We start from the raw sequence: 26,360 nt of genomic DNA, 5'->3' as shown, positions 1-26,360 counted from the left end.
GAAAATTATAAACAAGTCACAACGCTGAAGCACAAGCCCAAAAACCCGCAAACCACGACTTCTGATTTTTTTTAAAGCGAGCTCACAAAAAAAGAAACCCCAAAGTCGCTTATAAAAAGCGGAATTGGCAACCCACACAGTGTTCCAGAAACCAGAATCTCTGATCACAAGTTCTGTTCTAAATAGCTTTGACAGGTCGTCTTGTTATCAGGAAAACTATGATCTATCTCATAAAAGTCATGGGTTTATTGATTAATAAAACGATATTTAATTATTCAGAACTGAAAATCGTGAAAAGGGTTTGTTGCTTTTGATGTGTGCGTGATCATATGCCATCCGCTCCGAGCTTATGTGCCGGGGCTCAGCCCCGGACAGCCCCGGCCCAATTTAACCCCTGCTTGTCAAACTGCAGGTCGAATTGTTCATAACCAAAAGAACTTGCTCAAACAAATCCTCACCTTTGGTAGTGCCATGCATGGCTTGCAAAGACAGCATTTCCTCCCATGTATCAAACTCAGCTGTAATCCCACACACAAAAATGGCGAGTTGGGCGGTATTTGTGATGTCTGTTGTCTCGTCGCAGGCGAATGAGAAAAACTGAAAATCCCTCATGGTATCCTTCAATGTTTTCTCAATGTCTTGTGCCATGTCAGTAATCCAGTCGGAGACAGTTCTTCGAGACAAACTGACACTTTGGAAAAGTGTCACTTTGTCTGGTGCGAGCAGTTCCGCTGCAGCGACAAGGCACTCCTTCACAAACTCCCCTTCTGAATGTGGTTTCAGTTTCTTAGTGATTAGCTCACTTACCACAAAACTAGCCTGTGTAACGTTTTCTTGGTTACCTTGAGGTCTTGTGAATGTTGCTTGTTGGGTGCCCAAACTCCACCAAAGAGCATTAATTTTATCCACATGCACTTGTCCTTTCAGCTCATCCAGCTTGGTGTGTTTGGTGGTGTAATGATGCTCCAGATTAGCCTTTTTCATCAAGTGCTTCCCCACAAATTAAGCAAACTGACTTGCCTTTTACTTACACGAAAAAATAATCTTTTGTCCATTTTTCCTGAAAAGCACGACATTCTGCATCTACCTTTCTCTTCTTCAGACTTGCCATGGTGCATTTTGGTGAAATCGTTAAACAGTCTGTCTATGCCCGCTAAATGACGTGACCATGCATGATCACGAACTGTTCATGTGGGGTTCAGGACCCTGTCCTTGGCCTGGAAAGACAACCACTCGCCAATTTTATTAATTGTAGTCTGATTATTTTCTGATTATATATATATATATATATATATATATATATATATATATATATATATATTTTTTTTTTTTTTTTTGTGTGTGTGTGTGTGAGCCTGTAAGTAATTATGAAATCATCTTGCGGGCCAGATCAAACGGTCTCGTGGGCCGTATACTGCCCGGAGGCCGGACGTTCCCCACCCCTGATGTAGCGCGTAGCATTGTTGAAAGGAAGAAGACCACCTCATTTGCTGTTTTTATTTGAGTATATGTTAATTTACCATGCAAACCTCAAATAATAAAACATGAGTATAAGGGAATAACACATTTTATTACATTGTAAAAAATCCCAACGAAATAGCCCAACAGTTTGAGCACTGAAACACACTTTGACTCTGAGCTGCTGTCCTGCTCCTGCTGAGTGGTGGGACGGGGTGTCGGGATGTCCTCGTCCTCATTACTGAGCATGGCACAATGGCCTGACAGCGATGATGGGATTGCAGTGTCCTCACTTCTGGGCATCGTTAGCAGAAGCATACATGAAAATCAGCATATATAATATTAATTACATAAGCATACAGATACTGAAATGAATTTTAAAACATGTGTATTTACCTGTGAAAATCCCTCTGGCGGGGTGCTGTGCCTTCTGCCGGCTAGAAGGCAAACTTCTCCCTGTCCGTGCAGGGCTCGCCGGTGCTGCTACCATCATCATCAAACTCTTCCTCCTCCTCCCCCTCTGATGTTTCAGGCTGGGTTATTTCACTTTTGCTCGCTGCTTCTTGGGTCCCATTTTCTAAACGTTAAACTGAATTTAAAAAAAAAAAATCCCACAAATTATTCAATGTTCTTCAGTCGAAAGACAGATACAGAATGCTGCAGACACGCTGGTTTTATACCCACTCCTGGCTTGTATCACATGCAAGTTATGAGTGATTGTAACGTGCTAATCACATGCATCACACACGCTTCACAAGTGCGGCCCGAACTCGTAGCGCAGGAAACTGGTAAAATGCAAGTCTCACACACTCCATACTCAATGAACACACACTGATCATGTGCGTCAGATATACGCTTTCCACGGGATAATGGCACAATTTTTCCCACGCCTCGAGGAAGTCAGGTGAGCAACCTGTACTTGACAAGAACTTTGCCCGAACTCCTCCCCCAAACTTTCCCCCGGGTTCACCGCGACCCGGCGGCACGGCTGTAAGCTACCAAACCCTGCGACTCTACTGATTCATGTTAGCTTCATAGCTGCACAGAGTGATTCATGTTAGCTTCATAGCTGCACAGAGTGATTCATGTTAGCTTCATAGCTGCCCAAAGTGATTCATGTTAGCTTCATGGCTGCACAAAGTGAATCATGTTAACTTCATAGCTGCCAAAAGTGATTGATGTTAGCTTCATAGCTGCACAAAGTGAATCATGTTAGCTTCATAGCTGCACAAAGTGATTCATGTTAGCTTCAAAGCTGCCCAAAGTGATTCATGTTAGCTTCATAAATGCCCAAAGTGATTCATGTTAGCTTCATGGCTGCACAAAGTGAATCATGTTAACTTCATAGCTGCCAAAAGTGATTGATGTTAGCTTCATAGCTGCACAAAGTGAATCATGTTAGCTTCATAGCTGCACAGAGTGATTCATGTTAGCTTCATAGCTGCACAAAGTGATTCATGTTAGCTTCATAAATGCCCAAAGTGATTCATGTTAGCTTCATGGCTGCACAAAGTGAATCATGTTAACTTCATAGCTGCCAAAAGTGATTGATGTTAGCTTCATAGCTGCACAAAGTGAATCATGTTAGCTTCATAGCTGCACAAAGTGATTCATGTTAGCTTCAAAGCTGCCCAAAGTGATTCATGTTAGCTTCATAGCTGCACAAAGTGAATCATGTTAGCTTCATAAATGCCCAAAGTGATTCATGTTAGCTTCATGGCTGCACAAAGTGAATCATGTTAGCTTCATAGCTGCACAAAGTGATTCATGTTAGCTTCATAGCTGCACAAAGTGAATCATGTTAACTTCATAGCTGCACAAAGTGATTCATGTTAGCTTCATAGCTGCACAAAGTGATTCATGTTAGCTTCATAGCTGCACAGAGTGATTCATGTTAGCTTCATAGCTGCACAGAGTGATTCATGTTAGCTTCATAGCTGCCCAAAGTGAATCATGTTAGCTTCATAGCTGCACAAAGTGATTAGCTTCATAGCTGCCCAAAGTGATTCATGTTAGCTTCATAGCTGCACAAAGCGAATCATGTTACCTTCATAGCTGCCCAAAGTGATTCATGTTAGCTTCATAGCTGCCCAAAGTGATTCATGTTAGCTTCATAAATGCCCAAAGTGATTCATGTTAGCTTCATGGCTGCACAAAGTGAATCATGTTAACTTCATAGCTGCCAAAAGTGATTCATGTTAGCTTCATAGCTGCACAAAGTGAATCATGTTAGCTTCATAGCTGCACAAAGTGATTCATGTTAGCTTCATAGCTGCCCAAAGTGATTCATGTTAGCTTCATAGCAGCACAAAGTGAATCATGTTAGCTTCATAGCTGCCCAAAGTGATTCATGTTAGCTTCATAGCTGCACAAAGTGAATCATGTTAGCATCATAGCTGCACAAAGTGATTCATGTTAGCTTCAAAGCTGCCCAAAGTGATTCATGTTAGCTTCATAGCTGCACAAAGTGAATCATGTTAGCTTCATAAATGCCCAAAGTGATTCATGTTAGCTTCATGGCTGCACAAAGTGAATCATGTTAGCTTCATAGCTGCACAAAGTGATTCATGTTAGCTTCATAGCTGCCCAAAGTGATTCATGTTAGCTTCATAGCTGCACAAAGTGAATCATGTTAACTTCATAGCTGCACAAAGTGATTCATGTTAGCTTCATAGCTGCACAAAGTGATTCATGTTAGCTTCATAGCTGCACAAAGCGAATCATGTTACCTTCATAGCTGCCCAAAGTGATTCATGTTAGCTTCATAGCTGCCCAAAGTGATTCATGTTAGCTTCATAGCTGCCCAAAGTGATTCATATTAGCTTCATAGCTGCACAGAGTGATTCATGTTAGCTTCATAGCTGCACAAAGTGATTCATGTTAGCTTCATAGCTGCACAGACTGATTCATGTTAGCTTCATAGCTGCACAGAGTGATTCATGTTAGCTTCATAGCTGCCCAAAGTGATTCATGTTAGCTTCATAGCTGCCCAAAGTGATTCATGTTAGCTTCATAAATGCCCAAAGTGATTCATGTTAGCTTCATGGCTGCACAAAGTGAATCATGTTAACTTCATAGCTGCCAAAAGTGATTCATGTTAGCTTCATAGCTGCACAAAGTGAATCATGTTAGCTTCATAGCTGCACAAAGTGATTCATGTTAGCTTCATAGCTGCCCAAAGTGATTCATGTTAGCTTCATAGCAGCACAAAGTGAATCATGTTAGCTTCATAGCTGCCCAAAGTGATTCATGTTAGCTTCATAGCTGCACAAAGTGAATCATGTTAACTTCATAGCTGCACAAAGTGATTCATGTTAGCTTCATAGCTGCCCAAAGTGATTCATATTAGCTTCATAGCTGCACAAAGTGAATCATGTTAACTTCATAGCTGCACCGAGTGATTCACGGCTGCACAAAGTGATTCATAGCTGCAAAAAGTGATTCATGTCACCTTCATAGCTGCAGAAAGTGATTCATGTTAGCTTCATAGCTGCAGAAAGTGATTCATGTTAGCTTCATAGCTGCACCGAGTGATTCATGTTAGCTTCATAGCTGCACAGAGTAATTCATGTTATGGCCCTTTTCCACTACCCTTTTTCAGCTCACTTCAGCTCGCTTCAGCTCACTTCAGCCCAACACGGCTCGCGTTTCGACTACCAAAAACCAGCATGACTCAGCTCGTTTCAGCCCTGCTTAGCCCCTAAAACTCGCACCGTTTTGGAGTGGGGCTGAAGCGAGCTAAGCCGTGCCAAGTGAGGCTGGGGGCGTGAGTAGACACTCCCCTGTGCACTGATTGGTGAGGAGGAGTGTCCTCACATGCTCACACACGCCCCGCGAGCGCGCTGGGATCTGTAAACACCGCAAACCCGGAAGGAGAAGAATTACGAATTATGAGAATTTCTGAAGCCTTATGCGCCTCGCCTCATCTATACGCTCTTGCCAGTATCTGTCCGCGTTGTCGGTGACAACAAGCCACAGCACCAAGACCAGCAACACTAACGACTCCATGTCCTCCATGTTTATTGTTTACTATTCGGGTCGTGAGACTACCGCTTAAAAGCTCACTGATGTCACTGTTTGCGCTGCTTAACGACATCACCTGACGTCCACCCACTTTCGCTAACTCCACCCAATGTGTCCACCCACTTCCAGCCAGCACGGTTCAGCGCGGTTGTAGTCGAAATGCAACTCCAACAGCCTCGCTCAGCCCGACTCAGCACGGCACGACTCAGCCGCGTTTGTAGTGGAAAAGCGGCATTAGTTTCATAACTGCACAAAGTGATTTGTATTTGGGTGAAAGCTGCACAAAATGACTCATGTTAGCTTCATCGCTGCACAAAGTGAATCACGTTAGCTTCATAGCTGCACAAAGTGATTCGTATTTGGGTGATTGCTGCACAAAGTGATTCATGTTAGCTTCATAGCTGTACAAAGTGATTCATGTTAGCTTCATAGCTGCCCAAAGTGATTCATGTTAGCTTCATAGCAGCACATAGTTATTCATGTTAGCTTCATAGCTGCACAAAGTGATTCATGTTAGCTTCATAGCTGCACAAAGTGATTCATGTTGGCTTCATAGCTGCACATTGTGAGTCATGTTAGCTTCACAGCTGCACAAAGTGATTCGTGTTAGCTTCATAGCTGCACAAAGTTAGTAATGTTAGCTTCATCGCTGCACAAAGTGATTCGTGTTAGCTTCATAGCTGCACAAAGTGATTCATGTTGGCTTCATAGCTGCACATTCTGAGTCATGTTAGCTTCATAGCTGCACAAAGTGATTCATGTTTGCTTTATAGCAGCACAAAGTGATTCATGTTAGCGTCATAGCTGCACAGAGTGATTCATGTTAGATTCATAGCTGCACATAGTGATTCATATTTACTTCATAGCTGCCCAAAGTGATTCATGTTAGCTTCATAGCTGCACAAAGTGAATCATGTTAGCTTCATAGCTGCACAGAATGATTCATGTTAGCTTCATAGCTGCCCAAAGTGATTCATGTTAGCTTCATCGCTGCACAAAGTGAATCACGTTAGCTTCATAGCTGCACAGAGTAATTCATGTTAGTTTCATAACTGCACAAAGTGATTTGTATTTGGGTGAAAGCTGCACAAAGTGACTCATGTTAGCTTCATAGCTGCACAAAGTGATTCATGTTAGCTTCATAGCAGCACAAAGTGAATCATGTTAGCTTCATAGCTGCACAAAGTGATTCGTATTTGGGTGATTGCTGCACAAAGTGATTCATGTTAGCTTCATAGCTGTACAAAGTGATTCATGTTAGCTTCATAGCTGCCCAAAGTGATTCATCTTAGCTTCATAGCTGCACATAGTTATTCATGTTAACTTCATAGCTGCACAAAGTTAGTCATGTTAGCTTCATAGCTGCCCAAAGTGATTCATCTTAGCTTCATAGCTGCACATAGTTATTCATGTTAGCTTCATAGCTGCACAAAGTTAGTCATGTTAGCTTCACAGCTGCACAAAGTGATTCATGTTAGCTTCATGGCTGCACAAAGTGAATCATGTTAGCTTCATAGCTGCACAAAGTGATTCATGTTAGCTTCATAGCTGCCCAAAGTGATTCATGTTAGCTTCATAGCTGCACAAAGTGAATCATGTTAACTTCATAGCTGCACAAAGTGATTCATGTTAGCTTCATAGCTGCACAAAGTGATTCATGTTAGCTTCATAGCTGCACAAAGCGAATCATGTTACCTTCATAGCTGCCCAAAGTGATTCATGTTAGCTTCATAGCTGCCCAAAGTGATTCATGTTAGCTTCATAGCTGCCCAAAGTGATTCATATTAGTTTCATAGCTGCACAGAGTGATTCATGTTAGCTTCATAGCTGCACAAAGTGATTCATGTTAGCTTCATAGCTGCACAGACTGATTCATGTTAGCTTCATAGCTGCACAGAGTGATTCATGTTAGCTTCATAGCTGCCCAAAGTGATTCATGTTAGCTTCATAGCTGCCCAAAGTGATTCATGTTAGCTTCATAAATGCCCAAAGTGATTCATGTTAGCTTCATGGCTGCACAAAGTGAATCATGTTAACTTCATAGCTGCCAAAAGTGATTCATGTTAGCTTCATAGCTGCACAAAGTGAATCATGTTAGCTTCATAGCTGCACAAAGTGATTCATGTTAGCTTCATAGCTGCCCAAAGTGATTCATGTTAGCTTCATAGCAGCACAAAGTGAATCATGTTAGCTTCATAGCTGCCCAAAGTGATTCATGTTAGCTTCATAGCTGCACAAAGTGAATCATGTTAACTTCATAGCTGCACAAAGTGATTCATGTTAGCTTCATAGCTGCCCAAAGTGATTCATATTAGCTTCATAGCTGCACAAAGTGAATCATGTTAACTTCATAGCTGCACCGAGTGATTCACGGCTGCACAAAGTGATTCATAGCTGCACAAAGTGATTCATAGCTGCAAAAAGTGATTCATGTCACCTTCATAGCTGCAGAAAGTGATTCATGTTAGCTTCATAGCTGCAGAAAGTGATTCATGTTAGCTTCATAGCTGCACCGAGTGATTCATGTTAGCTTCATAGCTGCACAGAGTAATTCATGTTATGGCCCTTTTCCACTACCCTTTTTCAGCTCACTTCAGCTCGCTTCAGCTCACTTCAGCCCAACACGGCTCGCGTTTCGACTACCAAAAACCAGCATGACTCAGCTCGTTTCAGCCCTGCTTAGCCCCTAAAACTCGCACCGTTTTGGAGTGGGGCTGAAGCGAGCTAAGCCGTGCCAAGTGAGGCTGGGGGCGTGAGTAGACACTCCCCTGTGCACTGATTGGTGAGGAGGAGTGTCCTCACATGCTCACACACGCCCCGCGAGCGCGCTGGGATCTGTAAACACCGCAAACCCGGAAGGAGAAGAATTACGAATTATGAGAATTTCTGAAGCCTTATGCGCCTCGCCTCATCTATACGCTCTTGCCAGTATCTGTCCGCGTTGTCGGTGACAACAAGCCACAGCACCAAGACCAGCAACACTAACGACTCCATGTCCTCCATGTTTATTGTTTACTATTCGGGTCGTGAGACTACCGCTTAAAAGCTCACTGATGTCACTGTTTGCGCTGCTTAACGACATCACCTGACGTCCACCCACTTTCGCTAACTCCACCCAATGTGTCCACCCACTTCCAGCCAGCACGGTTCAGCGCGGTTGTAGTCGAAATGCAACTCCAACAGCCTCGCTCAGCCCGACTCAGCACGGCACGACTCAGCCGCGTTTGTAGTGGAAAAGCGGCATTAGTTTCATAACTGCACAAAGTGATTTGTATTTGGGTGAAAGCTGCACAAAATGACTCATGTTAGCTTCATCGCTGCACAAAGTGAATCACGTTAGCTTCATAGCTGCACAAAGTGATTCGTATTTGGGTGATTGCTGCACAAAGTGATTCATGTTAGCTTCATAGCTGTACAAAGTGATTCATGTTAGCTTCATAGCTGCCCAAAGTGATTCATGTTAGCTTCATAGCAGCACATAGTTATTCATGTTAGCTTCATAGCTGCACAAAGTGATTCATGTTAGCTTCATAGCTGCACAAAGTGATTCATGTTGGCTTCATAGCTGCACATTGTGAGTCATGTTAGCTTCACAGCTGCACAAAGTGATTCGTGTTAGCTTCATAGCTGCACAAAGTTAGTAATGTTAGCTTCATCGCTGCACAAAGTGATTCGTGTTAGCTTCATAGCTGCACAAAGTGATTCATGTTGGCTTCATAGCTGCACATTCTGAGTCATGTTAGCTTCATAGCTGCACAAAGTGATTCATGTTTGCTTTATAGCTGCACAAAGTGATTCATGTTAGCGTCATAGCTGCACAGAGTGATTCATGTTAGATTCATAGCTGCACATAGTGATTCATATTTACTTCATAGCTGCCCAAAGTGATTCATGTTAGCTTCATAGCTGCACAAAGTGAATCATGTTAGCTTCATAGCTGCACAGAATGATTCATGTTAGCTTCATAGCTGCCCAAAGTGATTCATGTTAGATTCATAGCTGCACAAAGTGATTCATGTTACCTTCATAGCAGCACAAAGTGATTTGTGTTAGATTCATAGCTGCACAAAGTGATTCATGTTAGATTCATCGCAGCACAAAGTGATTCGTGTTAGATTCATAGCTGCACAAAGTGATTCATGTTAACTTCATAGCTGCACAAAGTGATTCATGTTAGCTTCATAGCTGCCCAAAGTGACTCATGTTGGCTTCATAGCTGCACAAAGTGATTCGTATTTGGGTCATAGCTGCACAAAGTGAGTCATGTTAGCTTCATAGCTGCACAAAGTGACTCATGTTAGCTTCATAGCTGCACAAAGTGATTCATGTTAGCTTCATAGCTGCACAAAGTGATTCATGTTAGCTTCATAGCTGCACAGAGTGATTCATGTTAGATTCATAGCCGCACAAAGTGAATCATGTTGGCTTCATAGCTGCACAAAGTGAATCATGTTAACTTCATAGCTGCACCGAGTGATTCATAGCTGCACAAAGTGATTCATAGCTGCACAAAGTAATTCATGTTAGCTTCATAGCTGCACAAAGTGATTCGTATTTGGGTGATAGCTGCACAAAGTGAGTCATGTTAGCTCCATAGCTGCACAGAGTGATTCATGTTGGCTTCATAGCTGCACAAAGTGACTCATGTTAGATTCATAGCTGCAGAAAGTGATTCATGTTAGCTACATAGCTGCACAAAGAGATTCGTGTTAGATTCATAGCTGCACAAAATGATTCATGTTAGCTTCATAGCAGCACAAATTGATTCGTGTTAGATTCATAGCTGCACAAAGTGATTCATGTTAGCTTCATAGCTGCACAAAGTGATTCATGTTAGCTTCATAGCTGCACAAAGTGATTCATGTTAGCTTCATAGCAGCACAAAGTGACTCATTTTAGCTTCATAGCTGCACAAAGTGACTCATGTTAGCTTCATAGCTGCACAAAGTGACTCATGTTAGCTTCATAGCTGCACAAAGTGATTCGTGTTAGATTCATAGCTGCACAAAGTGACTCATGTTGGCTTCATAGCTGCACAAAGTAATTCATGTTAACTTCATAGCTGCACCGAGTGACTCATGTTGGCTTCATAGCTGCACAAAGTAATTCATGTTAGCTTCATAGCTGCACAAAGTGATTCGTGTTAGATTCATAGCTGCACAAAGTGACTCATGTTGGCTTCATAGCTGCACAAAGTAATTCATGTTAGCTTCATAGCTGCACAAAGTGATTCGTGTTAGATTCATAGCTGCACAAAGTGACTCATGTTGGCTTCATAGCTGCACAAAGTGATTCATGTTAACTTCATAGCTGCACAAAGTGACTCATGTTGGCTTCATAGCTGCACAAAGTAATTCATGTTAGCTTCATAGCTGCACAAAGTGATTGGTATTTGGGTGATAGCTGCACAAAGTGAGTCATGTTAGCTCCATAGCTGCAAAGAGTGATTCATGTTGGCTTCATAGCTGCACAAAGTGATTCATGTTAGCTTCATAGCTGCCCAAAGTGATTCATGGTCGCTTCATAGCTGCACAAAGTGACTCATGTTGGCTTCATAGCTGCACAAAGTGACTCATGTTAGCTTCATAGCTGCACATAGTTATTCATGTTAGATTCAAAGCTGCACAAAGTGATTCATGTTGGCTTCATAGCTGCACAAAGTGACTCATGTTAGCTTCATAGCTGCACAAAGTGAGTCATGTTATCTTCATAGCAGCACAAAGTGACTCATGTTAGCTTCATAGCTGCACAAAGTGACTCATGTTAGATTCATAGCTGCACAAAGTGATTCATGTTAGCTTCATAGCTGCACAAAGTGATTCATGTTAGATTCATAGCTGCACAAAGTGATTCATGTTAGCTTCATAGCTGCACAAAGTGATTCATGTTAGCTTCATAGCTGCACAAAGTGATTCATTTTAGCTTCATCGCTGCACAAAGTGATTCATGTTAGATTCATAGCTGCACAAAGTGATTCATGTTAGCTTCATAGCTGCACAAAGTGATTCATGTTAGCTTCATAGCTGCACAAAGTGATTCATGTTAGCTTCATCGCTGCACAAAGTGATTCATGTTAGCTTCATAGCTGCACAAAGTAATTCATGTTAGCTTCATAGCTGCACAAAGTGATTCGTATTTGGGTGATAGCTGCACAAAGTGAGTCATGTTAGCTCCATAGCTGCACAGAGTGATTCATGTTGGCTTCATAGCTGCACAAAGTGACTCATGTTAGCTTCATAGCTGCACAAAGTAATTCATGTTTGCTTTATAGCTGCACAAAATGATTCATGTTAGCTTCATAGCTGCACAGAGTGATTCATGTTAGATTCATAGCTGCATAAAGTGATTCATGTTAACTTCATAGCTGCACAAAGTGATTCATGTTTGCTTCATAGCAGCACAAAGTGATTCATGTTAGCTTCATAGCAGCACAAAGTGATTCATGTTGGCTTAATTGCTGCCCAAAGTGATTCATGTTAGCTTCATAGCTGTACAAAGTGATTCATGTTGGCTTAATTGCTGCCCAAAGTGATCCATGTTAGCTTCATAGCTGCACAGAGTGATTCATGTTAGATTCATAGCTGCATAAAGTGATTCATGTTAACTTCATAGCTGCACAAAGTGATTCATGTTAGCTTCATAGCAGCACAAAGTGATTCATGTTAGATTCATAGCTGTACAAAGTGATTCATGTTGGCTTAATTGCTGCCCAAAGTGATCCATGTTAACTTCATAGCTGCACAAAGTGATCCATGTTAGCTTCATAGCTGCACAAAGTGACTCATGTTAGCTTCATAGCTGCACAAAGTGATTCATGTTAGCTTCATAGCTGCACAAAGTGATTCATGTTAGCTTCATAGCAGGACAAATTGATTCGTTTTAGATTCATAGCTGCACCGAGTGATTCATGTTAGCTTCATAGCCGGACAAATTGATTCGTGTTAGATTCATAGCTGCACAAAGTGATTCATGTTGGCTTCATAGCTGCACAAAGTGATTCATGTTAGATTCATAGCTGCACAAAGTGATTCATGTTAGCTTCATAGCAGCACAAAGTGATTTGTGTTAGATTCATAGCTGCACAAAGTGATTCATGTTAGATTCATCGCAGCACAAAGTGATTCGTGTTAGATTCATAGCTGCACAAAGTGATTCATGTTAACTTCATAGCTGCACAAAGTGATTCATGTTAGCTTCATAGCTGCCCAAAGTGACTCATGTTGGCTTCATAGCTGCACAAAGTGATTCGTATTTGGGTCATAGCTGCACAAAGTGAGTCATGTTAGCTTCATAGCTGCACAAAGTGACTCATGTTAGCTTCATAGCTGCACAAAGTGATTCATGTTAGCTTCATAGCTGCACAAAGTGATTCATGTTAGCTTCATAGCTGCACAGAGTGATTCATGTTAGATTCATAGCCGCACAAAGTGAATCATGTTGGCTTCATAGCTGCACAAAGTGAATCATGTTAACTTCATAGCTGCACCGAGTGATTCATAGCTGCACAAAGTGATTCATAGCTGCACAAAGTAATTCATGTTAGCTTCATAGCTGCACAAAGTGATTCGTATTTGGGTGATAGCTGCACAAAGTGAGTCATGTTAGCTCCATAGCTGCACAGAGTGATTCATGTTGGCTTCATAGCTGCACAAAGTGACTCATGTTAGATTCATAGCTGCAGAAAGTGATTCATGTTAGCTACATAGCTGCACAAAGAGATTCGTGTTAGATTCATAGCTGCACAAAATGATTCATGTTAGCTTCATAGCAGCACAAATTGATTCGTGTTAGATTCATAGCTGCACAAAGTGATTCATGTTAGCTTCATAGCTGCACAAAGTGATTCATGTTAGCTTCATAGCTGCACAAAGTGATTCATGTTAGCTTCATAGCAGCACAAAGTGACTCATTTTAGCTTCATAGCTGCACAAAGTGACTCATGTTAGCTTCATAGCTGCACAAAGTGATTCGTGTTAGATTCATAGCTGCACAAAGTGACTCATGTTGGCTTCATAGCTGCACAAAGTGATTCATGTTAGCTTCATAGCTGCACAAAGTGACTCATGTTGGCTTCATAGCTGCACAAAGTAATTCATGTTAGCTTCATAGCTGCACAAAGTGATTCGTGTTAGATTCATAGCTGCACAAAGTGACTCATGTTGGCTTCATAGCTGCACAAAGTGATTCATGTTAACTTCATAGCTGCACAAAGTGACTCATGTTGGCTTCATAGCTGCACAAAGTAATTCATGTTAGCTTCATAGCTGCACAAAGTGATTGGTATTTGGGTGATAGCTGCACAAAGTGAGTCATGTTAGCTCCATAGCTGCAAAGAGTGATTCATGTTGGCTTCATAGCTGCACAAAGTGATTCATGTTAGCTTCATAGCTGCCCAAAGTGATTCATGGTCGCTTCATAGCTGCACAAAGTGACTCATGTTGGCTTCATAGCTGCACAAAGTGACTCATGTTAGCTACATAGCTGCACAAAGAGATTCGTGTTAGATTCATAGCTGCACAAAATGATTCATGTTAGCTTCATAGCTGCACAAAGTGACTCATGTTAGCTTCATAGCTGCACAAAGTGATTCATGTTAGCTTCATAGCTGCCCAAAGTGATTCATGGTCGCTTCATAGCTGCACAAAGTGACTCATGTTGGCTTCATAGCTGCACAAAGTGACTCATGTTAGCTACATAGCTGCACAAAGAGATTCATGTTAGATTCAAAGCTGCACAAAGTGATTCATGTTGGCTTCATAGCTGCACAAAGTGACTCATGTTAGCTTCATAGCTGCACAAAGTGAGTCATGTTATCTTCATAGCAGCACAAAGTGACTCATGTTAGATTCATAGCTGCACAAAGTGATTCATGTTAGCTTCATAGCTGCACAAAGTGATTCGTGTTAGATTCATAGCTGCACAAAGTGACTCATGTTAGCTTCATAGCTGCACAAAGTGATTCATGTTAGCTTCATCGCTGCACAAAGTGATTCATGTTAGATTCATAGCTGCACAAAGTGATTCATGTTAGCTTCATAGCTGCACAAAGTGATTCATGTTAGCTTCATAGCTGCACAAAGTGATTCATGTTAGCTTCATCGCTGCACAAAGTGATTCATGTTAGATTCATAGCTGCACAAAGTGATTCATGTTAGCTTCATAGCTGCACAAAGTGATTCATGTTAGCTTCATAGCTGCACAAAGTGATTCATTTTAGCTTCATAGCTGCACAAAGTGACTCATGTTAGCTTCATAGCTGCACAAAGTGATTCATGTTAGCTTCATAGCTGCACAAAGTGATTCATGTTAGATTCATAGCTGCACAAAGTGACTCATGTTAGCTTCATAGCTGCACAAAGTGACTCATGTTAGCTTCATAGCTGCACAAAGTGATTCATGTTAGATTCATAGCTGCACAAAGTGACTCATGTTAGCTTCATAGCTGCACAAAGTGACTCATGTTAGCTTCATAGCTGCACAAAGTGATTCATGTTAGCTTCATAGCTGCACAAAGTGATTCATGTTAGCTTCATAGCTGCACAAAGTGATTCATTTTAGCTTCATAGCTGCACAAAGTGACTCATGTTAGCTTCATAGCTGCACAAAGTGACTCATGTTAGCTTCATAGCTGCACAAAGTGACTCATGTTGGCTTCATCGCTGCACAAAGTGATTCATGTTAACTTCATAGCTGCACAAAGTGATTCATTTTAGCTTCATAGCTGCACGAAGTGACTCATTTTAGCTTCATAGCTGCACAAAGTGACTCATGTTAGCTTCATAGCTGCACATAGTTATTCATGTTAGCTTCATAGCTGCACAAAGTGACTCATGTTGGCTTCATAGCTGCACAAAGTGATTCATGTTAACTTCATAGCTGCACAAAGTGATTCATTTTAGCTTCATAGCTGCACAAAGTGACTCATGTTAGCTTCATAGCTGCACAAAGTGACTCATGTTAGCTTCATAGCTGCACATAGTTATTCATGTTAGCTTCATAGCTGCACATTGTGAGTCATGATAGCTTCATTGCTGCACAAAGTAATTCATGTTTGCTTTATAGCTGCACAAAATGATTCATATTAGCTTCATAGCCCTGGCAACTTGTCCAGGGTGTACCCCGCCTTTCGCCCGTAGTCAGCTCGGATCGGCTCCAGCTTGCCTGCGACCCTGTAGAAGGATAAAGCGGCTAGAGATAATGAGATGAGATTAGCTTCATAGCTGCACAGAGTGATTCATGTTAGATTCATAGCTGCACAAAGTGATTCATGTTAGATTCAAAGCTGCACAAAGTGATTCATGTTGGTTTCATAGCTGCACAAAGTGATTCATGTTAGATTCAAAGCTGCACAAAGTGATTCATGTTGCTTCATAGCTGCACACAGTGAATCATGTTAGTTTCATAGCTGCAACGAGTGATTCATGGCTGCAAAATGTGATTCATGTTACCTTCATAGCTGCAGAAAGTGATTCATGTTAGGTTCATAGCTGCACCAAGTGATTCATGTTTGCTTCATAGCTGCACAAAGTGATCCGTGTTATTTAATAGCTGCACAGTGTGATTCATGTTGGCTTCATAGCTGCACAAAGTGATTCATATTTGGGTGATAGCTGCACAAAGTGACTCATGTTAGCTTCATTGCTGCACAGAGTGATTCATGTTGGCTTCATAGCTGCACAAAGTGAGTCATGTTAACTTCATAGCTGCACAAAGTGATTCGTATTTGGGTGATAGCTGCACAAAGTGACTCATGTTAGCTTCATAGCTGCCCAAAGTGATTCATGTTAGCTTCATAGCTGCACAAAGTGATTCATTTTAGCTTCATAGCTGCACAAAGTGACTCATGTTAGCTTCATAGCTGCACATAGTTATTCATGTTAGCTTCATAGCTGCACAAAGTGACTCATGTTGGCTTCATAGCTGCACAAAGTGATTCATGTTAACTTCATAGCTGCACAAAGTGATTCATTTTAGCTTCATAGCTGCACAAAGTGACTCATCTTAGCTTCATAGCTGCACAGAGTGTTTCAAGTTGGCTTCATAGCTGCACAAAGTGACTCATGTTGGCTTCATAGCTGCACAAAGTGATTCATGTTAACTTCATAGCTGCACAAAGTGATTCATTTTAGCTTCATAGCTGCACAAAGTGACTCATCTTAGCTTCATAGCTGCACAGAGTGTTTCAAGTTGGCTTCATAGCTGCACAAAGTGAGTCATGTTAGCTTCATAGCAGCACAAAGTGATTCGTGTTAGATTCATAGCTGCACAAAGTGATTCATGTTAGCTTCATAGCTGCACAAAGTGATTTGTATTTTGGTGATTGCTGCACAAAGTGAGTCATGTTAGCTTCATAGCTGCACAAATTGATTCATGTTAGCTTCATAGCTGCACAAAGTGAGTCATGTTAACTTCATAGCTGCACAAAGTGATTCGTATTTGGGTGATAGCTGCACAAAGTGACTCATGTTAGCTTCATAGCTGAACAAAGTGATTCATATTTGGGTGATAGCTGCACAAAGTGACTCATGTTAGCTTCATTGCTGCACAGAGTGATTCATGTTGGCTTCATAGCTGCACAAAGTGAGTCATGTTAACTTCATAGCTGCACAAAGTGATTCGTATTTGGGTGATAGCTGCACAAAGTGACTCATGTTAGCTTCATAGCTGAACAAAGTGACTCATGTTAGCTTCATAGCTGCAAAGAGTGATTCATGTTGGCTTCATAGCTGCACAAAGTGATTCATGTTAGCTTCATAGCTGCCCAAAGTGATTCATGTTAGCTTCATAGCTGCACAAAGTGACTCATGTTAGCTTCATAGCTGCACATAGTTATTCATGTTAGCTTCATAGCTGCACAAAGTGACTCATGTTGGCTTCATAGCTGCACAAAGTGATTCATGTTAACTTCATAGCTGCACAAAGTGATTCATTTTAGCTTCATAGCTGCACAAAGTGACTCATCTTAGCTTCATAGCTGCACAGAGTGTTTCAAGTTGGCTTCATAGCTGCACAAAGTGACTCATGTTGGCTTCATAGCTGCACAAAGTGATTCATGTTAACTTCATAGCTGCACAAAGTGATTCATTTTAGCTTCATAGCTGCACAAAGTGACTCATCTTAGCTTCATAGCTGCACAGAGTGTTTCAAGTTGGCTTCATAGCTGCACAAAGTGAGTCATGTTAGCTTCATAGCAGCACAAAGTGATTCGTGTTAGATTCATAGCTGCACAAAGTGATTCATGTTAGCTTCATAGCTGCACAAAGTGATTTGTATTTTGGTGATTGCTGCACAAAGTGAGTCATGTTAGCTTCATAGCTGCACAAATTGATTCATGTTAGCTTCATAGCTGCACAAAGTGATTCATGTTAGCTTCATAGCTGCACAGAGTGATTCATGTTAACTTCATAGCTGCACAAAGTGATTCATGTTAACTTCCTAGCTGTACAAAGTGATTCGTATTTGGGTGATAGCTGCACAAAGTGACTCATGTTAGCTTCATAGCTGCACAGAGTGATTCATGTTGGCCTCATAGCTGCACATAGGGAATCATGTTAACTTCATAGCTGCACCGACTGATTCATAGCTGCACAAAGTAATTCATGTTAGCTTCATAGCTGCACAAAGTGATTCATGTGAGCTTCATAGCTGCAGAAAGTGATTCATGTTAGCTTCATAGCTGCCCAAAGTGATTCATGTGAGCTTCATAGCTGCTTATAGTGAGTCATGTTAGCTTCATAGCTGCACATAGTGAGTCATGTGAGCTTCATAGCTGCACAAAGTGATTCATGTTAGCTTGATAGCTGCACAGAGTGATTCGTGTTAGCTTCACAGTGGCACAAAGTGAGTCATGTTAGCTTCATAGCTGTACAAAGTAATTCATGTTAGCTTCATAGCTTCAGCGAGTGCTTCATAGCTGCACCGAGTGATTCATGTTAGCTTCATAGCTGCACCGAGTGATTCGTGTGAGATTCACAGTGGCACAAAGTGATTCGTGTTAGCTTCATAGCTGCACAAAGTGATTTGCAGCTATAAAGCTCACATGAATCACTTTGCGCAGTTGTAAAGCTAACATGAATCACTTTGCGCAGCTATAGAGCTAACATGAATCACTTTGCCCTGCTATAAAGCTAACATGAATCACTTTCTTCAGATATAAAGCTAACATGAATCACTTTCTTCAGATATAAAGCTAACATGAATCACTTTGTGCATCTATAACGCAAACATGTATCACTCTGAGCAGCTATAAAGCTTACATGAATCACTTTTTGCAGATATAAAGCTAACCTGTATCATTTTGTGCAGCTATTAAGCTTACATGGATCACTTTGCGCAGCTATTACGCTAACATGAATCACTCTGTGCAGCTTTAACCCCAACATGAATCACTTTGTGCAGCTTTAACCCCAACATGAATCACTTTGTGCAGCTTTAACCCCAACATGAATCACTTTCTGCAGCTATAAAGCTTCCATGAATCACATGAACACTGAAACAACATGAATAATCAAAGTGATTATTTTTAGGGTTGTAGCCGACAACGTGATGATTTTTAGCGTTTTAGCCGCCCAAAGTGATTATTTTTAGGGTATGTAGCCATGCACAGTGATTATTTTTAGGGTTGTAGCCGTGCAAAGAGATAATTTTTAGGGTTTTAGCCACGCAACGTGATTATTTTTAGGGTTGCATCTGCCCAAAGTGATGATTTTTAGGGTTTTAGCCGCCCAAAGTGATTATTTTTAGGGTTGTAGCCATGCAAAGTGATTATTTTTAGGGTTGTAGCCATGCAAAGTGATTATTTTTAGGGTTGTAGCTCTGCAAAGTGATTTGTGTTAGGATTAAAGCATCAGGAAGGAATTCCACAGTAGGGTTCACATCTCATTTGATGTCGTCCGAGTAGAGCTCCAGGAGTGTGGAATAAAATAACCAAAAGGCTGCAGCAGAGTCTCCGCCTGGCCTAGTCTTCCTGTTGGCACATCAAATTCCACCAAATCCAACACCACAACTCGCCCACATAGACACACACACACACACACGGCATGGATTTTGACGGCATGTTTGTGATTGGTTGTTCTGCCACAACGATCTTACCCAATCAGAGAAGAGCCGTGTTGTCTTTATCACAGAGGGCTCGAGCTGCAGCGCTTTTTATTTCAGAGTTGTTCCTGCAACAGATCTGAGCAGCAGAATGAGCGGAAGAGGAAAGACCGGTGGTAAGGCTAAAGCGAAACCTAAAACTCGTTCATCCAGAGCCGGACTCCAGTTTCCCGTGGGCCGTGTCCACAGGCTCCTGCGGAAAGGCAACTATGCCGAGCGTGTCGGCGCCGGCGCTCCAGTTTATCTGGCCGCCGTGCTGGAGTACCTGACTGCTGAGATCCTGGAGTTGGCCGGTAACGCCGCTCGTGACAACAAGAAGACTCGCATCATTCCCCGCCACTTACAGCTCGCTGTGCGCAACGACGAGGAGCTGAACAAACTGTTCGGCAGAGTGACCATCGCTCAGGGTGGTGTGCTGCCGAACATTCAGGCGGTGCTTTTGCCCAAAAAGACCGAGAAGGCCGGCAAGACTAAATAAATTCACCTACTGCTGCGTTCGTCAGTCCCCAAAGGCTCTTTTAAGAGCCGCCATCTATGCTCAAAAAGTGCAGTTTTTTTAATCCTTTCCCAGGTTTTGGGGTATTTCATAGCTCTAGTATAAAAGGAATTCATAAACAATATAAAGTGGTATTAATAATGATGCATTTTATTTATAACGCATTTTAGCCGTAATAGTATAACAATAACAGTAGTGTGCTGGCGATAAAGGAAGGCTGATGGGTGAAAATAGATTATGACGGCGCTGTCCGTGCGGCGATTGAACCTACAAAACGTGCTAAGCTGCGCTGTTGGCTCTGCGGAGCTGCGCGAGCGGCAATAAATTAGGCCCGGCACCGTGGCTCTGAGGGAGATCCGCCGTTATCAGAAATCTACTGAGCTGCTCATCCGTAAGCTGCCCTTCCAGCGCCTGGTAAGAGAAATCGCTCAGGACTTTAAGACCGATTTGCGCTTCCAGAGCTCGGCTGTCATGGCACTGCAGGAGGCGAGCGAGGCATACTTGGTCGGCCTGTTCGAGGACACTAACCTGTGTGCCATCCACGCCAAGAGAGTGACCATCATGCCCAAGGACATTCAGCTGGCACGCCGTATTCGCGGAGAGCGCGCTTAAACGCCGACTCCGTCTAACGCACACAAAGGCTCTTTTAAGAGCCACCTCACTGTCTCACAGAAACGAGCCCGTCTCCATCCCCTGCACGGAACACCGTTCTGTTTGAGCTCACGGTTCGAGTGGAGTCGGAGCAGTGAAACAGAACAGCTGTTAGGACACAGTGGCCAGAGTTCTAGAACTCCTCGCCGTTTGACTGACAGGTTTTTGTCCTTTTAGATATTGTGGTGTCTGAGCGCCGCTTCAGTAATCAGAAGAGAGAAGCAGAAAGTTTTCTCCGCTGCTTGGAAATGAGCAAAGGTAATGTTGTATTTAATAATTAGTCTATATGTATCAAGGACAAAACCTTGTGCGTATTTCAATACATTTATCACAATGGACATTGCCACAAGGCAGATTTCTATTTATCCGCAGATACAAATAAAACATCTTAAATAACTAAAACTACTCAATAGAAGTCATTGCGCAGCACCCATATAATTTTTACTCTTATTTTCGCTTTGTAAGTAAAATAGCTCCTTTATTTACTCATTGATGGAGGTTGGTTTCTCTGATGTGGCAACTTTTCTCGATGTAGCTTCCGTAAATATTTATTCAACTCTGCACTTAGTGCAAGACAAGGGAACAGCAGAGAGAGACACGAATTTGCTCTTCTATGAGAAAGTGGGTGGCTCTTAAAAGAGCCGTTGGGTTGCTGAAGGCGGCCGCAGCAGCAGCGCGCTTTACTTGGAGCTGGTGTACTTGGTGACGGCCTTTGTGCCCTCGGACACGGCGTGCTTGGCCAGCTCGCCAGGCAGTAAAAGGCGCACAGCGGTCTGGATCTCTCTGGAGGTGATGGTGGAGCGCTTGTTGTAGTGAGCCAGACGAGAGGACTCACCGGCGATACGCTCGAAAATGTCATTGACGAAGGAATTCATGATGCCCATAGCCTTAGACGAGATGCCGGTGTCAGGATGAACCTGCTTCAGGACCTTGTACACGTAGATAGCGTAGCTCTCCTTCCTGGACTTTCTGCGCTTCTTGCCTCCTTTACCAGCCGCCTTGGTCACGGCTTTCTTGGAGCCCTTCTTGGGCGCGCTTTTAGGTGGCTCGGGCATGGCGCTGCTCCTCGGCTAAACTGTAAGAGAATGAATAAGGCCCGCCTCGCGGCCGCTCTATTTACAGGTCCGCAGTGTAATTAGACACGAGGCAGGAACATATTTTATTGGCCAGAGTTCCAAACCTCCTCATACGGGGCGCCTCCTACCGCTCCGCCCACTTCCTTCCCCTCCGCCTCGCTTTGTCTCCCTTCCCGCCGTTTTATATTCACAGCACTGATGGAAGAATTTTATAGATAAGAATTCATTCCATTCTTATATTTCTATTACCACCATCTGAAGCGTTTCTCTCACACACAGCTTTCATATAGAAACGGTTAAGTATTACTGATGTTACTCGTGTCTGCAGTTTCCTGTTCTCTGCTTCATTTTAAATAGACTTTATTTTCATTCAGATTTGCATCAAACAATACACATTAGAACGAGATTTCGTTGCTGTGGCTCAGTGTAGTGCAGAACGAAACAGCAAGTATATTACCTGAGAAATAAAAAAATATATGCACACACCGACTGCTTTTCTTTTTCTCCTCTCTCACACACACTCATGGAGAAAGAGCTCTTTGTGGATGTTTGGGTGGCTCTTAAAAGAGCCGTTGTGTTGGTGCGGTTCAGTGTCGGAGCGTTTAACCGCCGAAGCCGTACAGAGTGCGTCCCTGGCGTTTCAGGGCGTACACCACATCCATAGCGGTGACGGTCTTTCTCTTGGCATGCTCCGTGTAAGTGACGGCGTCGCGGATCACGTTCTCCAGGAACACTTTCAGCACACCGCGGGTTTCTTCGTAGATCAGGCCGGAAATGCGCTTCACACCCCCACGGCGAGCCAGACGGCGAATAGCCGGCTTGGTGATTCCCTGAATGTTGTCGCGAAGAACTTTCCGGTGCCGCTTAGCGCCTCCTTTCCCGAGCCCCTTGCCGCCCTTTCCTCTGCCAGACATCGCGCTGCTCTCTCCAAGTCAAGCCGCTCAGTTCATGCCCCTGCGCAGCGCCCACAGCCTTTATATACTCTCTACAGGACCGAGTTGAGACCCGGAGTGGGCGGGCCTCAGGCCTAAGAACAACGGTCCCGCAGTAAAACACATTCAAAAAGAAACAGAACGCCACAGCTTTTCACTGGCGAGCGCATTCTTCATCCTTTCTGTGCACAGAAACATTATCATTCACATTATTTTTTACGCCGTTTTGATCGGCTGAGCGAACTGCAAACAACTGCCGACAGATCATGGTCTGCTCATGCGCAGTTACTCCCTGTCAACAAACAAACAAACAGCCATCACTGTAATGAGGTTAGTAAAAGCACTCTGTGTTTGTGCAACATTGGGCTTCCCTTTTGAGCCCGTCTGTGGCTTCAAGGCCCGGATTCTAAACTCCTCGGTCCACTACAGCTACAGGTCACAGAACGCAGAACATCGCCTTATTACTCGGCCCGGCACTCAGCTCTGATCCACACCGATGTCTGTGTACACTGTTAACAGAGCCGACGCTTCACCACACAAGTAGCTCGAAAAAACGCTGCCTAGTTTTTCTTCCTCTCCCAACCTAAACGCTGGGTCGAGGCTGTGGGGTCATATTCTTGGGTTATTTTAACTCATTCTGAGTTGCTTTCTATGGACCCTTTTCACGTGACATCACGACAAACGCGGCCGCCATTTTGGACGTGTACTACCAGTAGTTTACCACAGCCAGCATTGAGGAACGGCAGCAAAGAAAGTGTTTATTTTCAGCAAGACTTCCATCATGCCACTATATTGTTGTGCACCTGGATGTAATAACCATCAACAAACAAGGCAAGGTTTATCATTTTATCGGATCCCGACGGAGAAGATGGATAGCGGCCATTAACAGATTGGCAGCCCTCGGCATACCAACGCTTGTGTAGTGACCACTTTGTTGGAGGTAAGACGAATAAAATTAGCCAGAAAAGGCATTACATTGCTGTTAACATTCTGTGGCGGCGAGTGTGTAACCAAATAGGCTAAAATAACCCATTGTAACCTCTTTGTTCTTCTGTAGTAGCTATTGTTGACTAGCTAATGTCAACAACATCATAGCTGGTATGTTACTGTATACTGTAGCAATGTTTACATTCAGTCATTTGGATGACTGTTAAAACCTTTCAGTCTCAAGTTTTTCCTTTACTGGATTTACTAGTTTACTGTAATTATGATCCGGCAGCTATTTACACCGGATCCAGTGTAAATAGCTGCCGGAGCCAACATCCGAGAATTAAGCAGCGCGCTCCGGCTTGCTCCCGGAGTGCTCCGGCCGAGGTTCCGGAGCTCTCTCCGGCTTGCTCGCCCTCAAATTAAGCGGCTTGCTCTGGAGCAAGCCGGAGCGCGCTGCTTAATTTGAGGGCGAGCAAGCCGGAGCGAGCTCGGGAACCTCGGCCGGAGCACTCCGGGAGCAAGCCGGAGCGCGCTGCTTAATTTGAAGGTGAGCAAGCCAGAGTGTGCTGCTTAATTCTCGGATGTTGGCTCCAGCAGCTATTTACACTGGATCCGGTGTAAATAGCTGCTGGATCATAATTACAGTAAACTAGTAAATCCAGTAAAGCCGGAGCGCGCTCCGGAACCTCGGCCGGAGCACTCCTGGAGCAAGCCGGAGCGCGCTCCGGAACCTCGGACGGAGCACTCCTGGAGCAAGCCGGAGCGTGCTCCGGAACCTCGGATGTTGGCGTGTATGGCGATGGGTTTTTAACGACATAGGTATACAGATCATGTGGGCCGAAGTCAGGTAAAGACGAGGGCTTCGTGTACTTCCGTACGTCAGTGAACAATCCTGGTGGAAGCAGGTAAACGTCGTTCTCTAAGCCTGCTAACCTCAATTTTTGCAAATACCTCTCCCTCTGCTCGCCCTGTAAATGCCCTACATCGCTGGATAGTGAAGGTGTTTTCTGTATCTCACTCCTTTTTCTTTTATGTTTTTCGTTTGTCGCCTTCCTCGCATTCAAACTGATTCGAGCCGAAGTCCACTACATGTCCAAAATGGCGGTCGCGTTTACGAAGGTCACGTGACTGAAAAGGGTCTATAACCCAGCTGCTGGCTTAGTGGTTGAGGACAGTCAGATATGATGCAATCTACCCAGCAGCTGCATCCATTTAAATCGGTCGTTATAGTATTTGTGCTACATTACAATTTAAAAAAAATCTATTCTTCCAACTGTCCTGTCCAGTATCTTTCAAAATGCACTGGAAAAGGGCTGATTTTGGAGGGCAATAAACAAAGTGGTTTCAGCGGATCAGCAGAGTGGCGATCCACAGGCAGAAGGGAACTGACAGGGAAGGGAATGGACAGTCAATGGGACAAGGAGCCGCAAGCCATAACCAGCTGTTTCTAAGCTCCTTCCCCTGCTGATTTTCAGCGATGATTGGGAATGATCTGATTAATTAACATAAACAAATCTATGGTTTGTTTGTGACGACCATGTTGTGTAGTTTTGTGTAGTTTTAACAGCTAGGCATTGTCCAGTGTGCTCAGGTACGGTCACTTCTAATCTTGCACAGCTGTTGGGTTGCTGTTGAGTCGAAACACCCCAGCCGCTGGGTCACACTACATTTAAAAGCACTGTTTTTTCCCCAATGAACAGTCTTTGTGCCCGGGAAGACGACAACTGGCAAGGGGGCAGTTTAAAGCTACACAGATTAAGGGTTGAAATATTATGATGTGCTTATGCAAACTCTCCCTGCTGTAAAGGCAGCAAAATTACATGGAAAAATGTATTCACAGTTAGCCAGTTTGCATGGTGATACAGGTGGTGAATGTCAATCCTTATTCGTATTGACACAGATATCATCAAATTTTATGACATGTTGCTGCTGCTTTTCTTCATTGAGACAGACATGTTGATTTTGTTTTGACAGATGTGTGTTTTTCCTGCAGCCTTTGTATGCATATAAACAGACAGCTGTGTCAAAAACAAACTTGCAAAATAGCAGCTTCACGAGCTCACAGATGGTTTTGGAGGTAAGCGTGTAATTGCTGGAAGTTTCTGCAATGGAAAACTACAATACTTACATTTATCAACAATAGTATACAATATAATACACAGTAAAATGTGTACTGTGTGTCTGTGGATAAGGGCTGGGATGGCAGTGGGTTAGCTGTATAATTTGTGCCATTATAAGACCCACAACGTACAACTGCTGTTTTCTGTGTTTCAGGTGAGGCAGTAGATGAGGAGAGTTTTCTTCTTTTAGATGAGGGCCCCATTGCGAGTCTCATTCCCAAAATTGGCCTCCGATCACAATTTCTAAAACACTACAGAAAATTAGTCAGTAACTAATGTCACCACAGCAAATAGCTCTACTGAATATGTGAATAAAACAGCATATGTTGGTTTTCGCTTCAAAACACGGATGTGTGGTGCACAGTGCCAATTAGGCATCTGAATATTTTCAGTGTTGTGAAAATGGCTGTACCAGAACTTTTACATTGATTAGGTTGTCCAGAAGACACCTTCTTAAGCATCGTTCTCAAACTGAACACTGTTTTTGTAGGATATCAAATGATCCAGTATAGCCATTTCAGCTCCATGATACTGAGGGGGAGTCCTGTGTATAGACCCTTTTCAGTCACGTGACCTT

General features: G+C 43.0%; 4 protein-coding genes across 4 annotated transcripts; 2 read left to right on the top strand and 2 right to left on the bottom strand.

Moving 5' to 3' along the window:
* Nucleotides 1-19,581: 19,581 nt before the first annotated feature.
* On the top strand, nucleotides 19,582-20,056 carry LOC132865899 (histone H2A-like). The gene has a single exon (XM_060898407.1). It carries the CDS (start codon nucleotides 19,670-19,672, stop codon nucleotides 20,054-20,056), a length of 387 nt encoding a protein of 128 aa, XP_060754390.1. The 5' UTR covers nucleotides 19,582-19,669.
* Nucleotides 20,057-20,311: 255 nt separating this feature from the next.
* LOC132866588 (uncharacterized) lies at nucleotides 20,312-20,983 on the top strand. Its single transcript, XM_060899396.1, has 2 exons — nucleotides 20,312-20,322; nucleotides 20,404-20,983. Exons 1-2 carry the CDS (start codon nucleotides 20,312-20,314, stop codon nucleotides 20,684-20,686), a joined length of 294 nt encoding a protein of 97 aa, XP_060755379.1. The 3' UTR covers nucleotides 20,687-20,983.
* A 364-nt stretch (nucleotides 20,984-21,347) lies between these two features.
* LOC132865908 (histone H2B-like) lies at nucleotides 21,348-22,064 on the bottom strand. Its single transcript, XM_060898416.1, has one exon. The coding sequence runs from the start codon at nucleotides 21,778-21,780 to the stop codon at nucleotides 21,406-21,408; it is 375 nt and encodes a 124-aa protein (XP_060754399.1). The 5' UTR covers nucleotides 21,781-22,064; the 3' UTR covers nucleotides 21,348-21,405.
* Nucleotides 22,065-22,264: 200 nt separating this feature from the next.
* Nucleotides 22,265-22,734, bottom strand: LOC132865921 (histone H4). Its single transcript, XM_060898426.1, has one exon. It carries the CDS (start codon nucleotides 22,713-22,715, stop codon nucleotides 22,404-22,406), a length of 312 nt encoding a protein of 103 aa, XP_060754409.1. The 5' UTR covers nucleotides 22,716-22,734; the 3' UTR covers nucleotides 22,265-22,403.
* Nucleotides 22,735-26,360: the final 3,626 nt, after the last annotated feature.

This window comes from Neoarius graeffei, chromosome 18 (assembly GCF_027579695.1).
Source record: "Neoarius graeffei isolate fNeoGra1 chromosome 18, fNeoGra1.pri, whole genome shotgun sequence".
NCBI lineage: Eukaryota > Metazoa > Chordata > Actinopteri > Siluriformes > Ariidae > Neoarius > Neoarius graeffei.
Note: the sequence above shows the minus strand (reverse complement) of the source record. Positions and strands in the feature narration are given on the sequence as shown.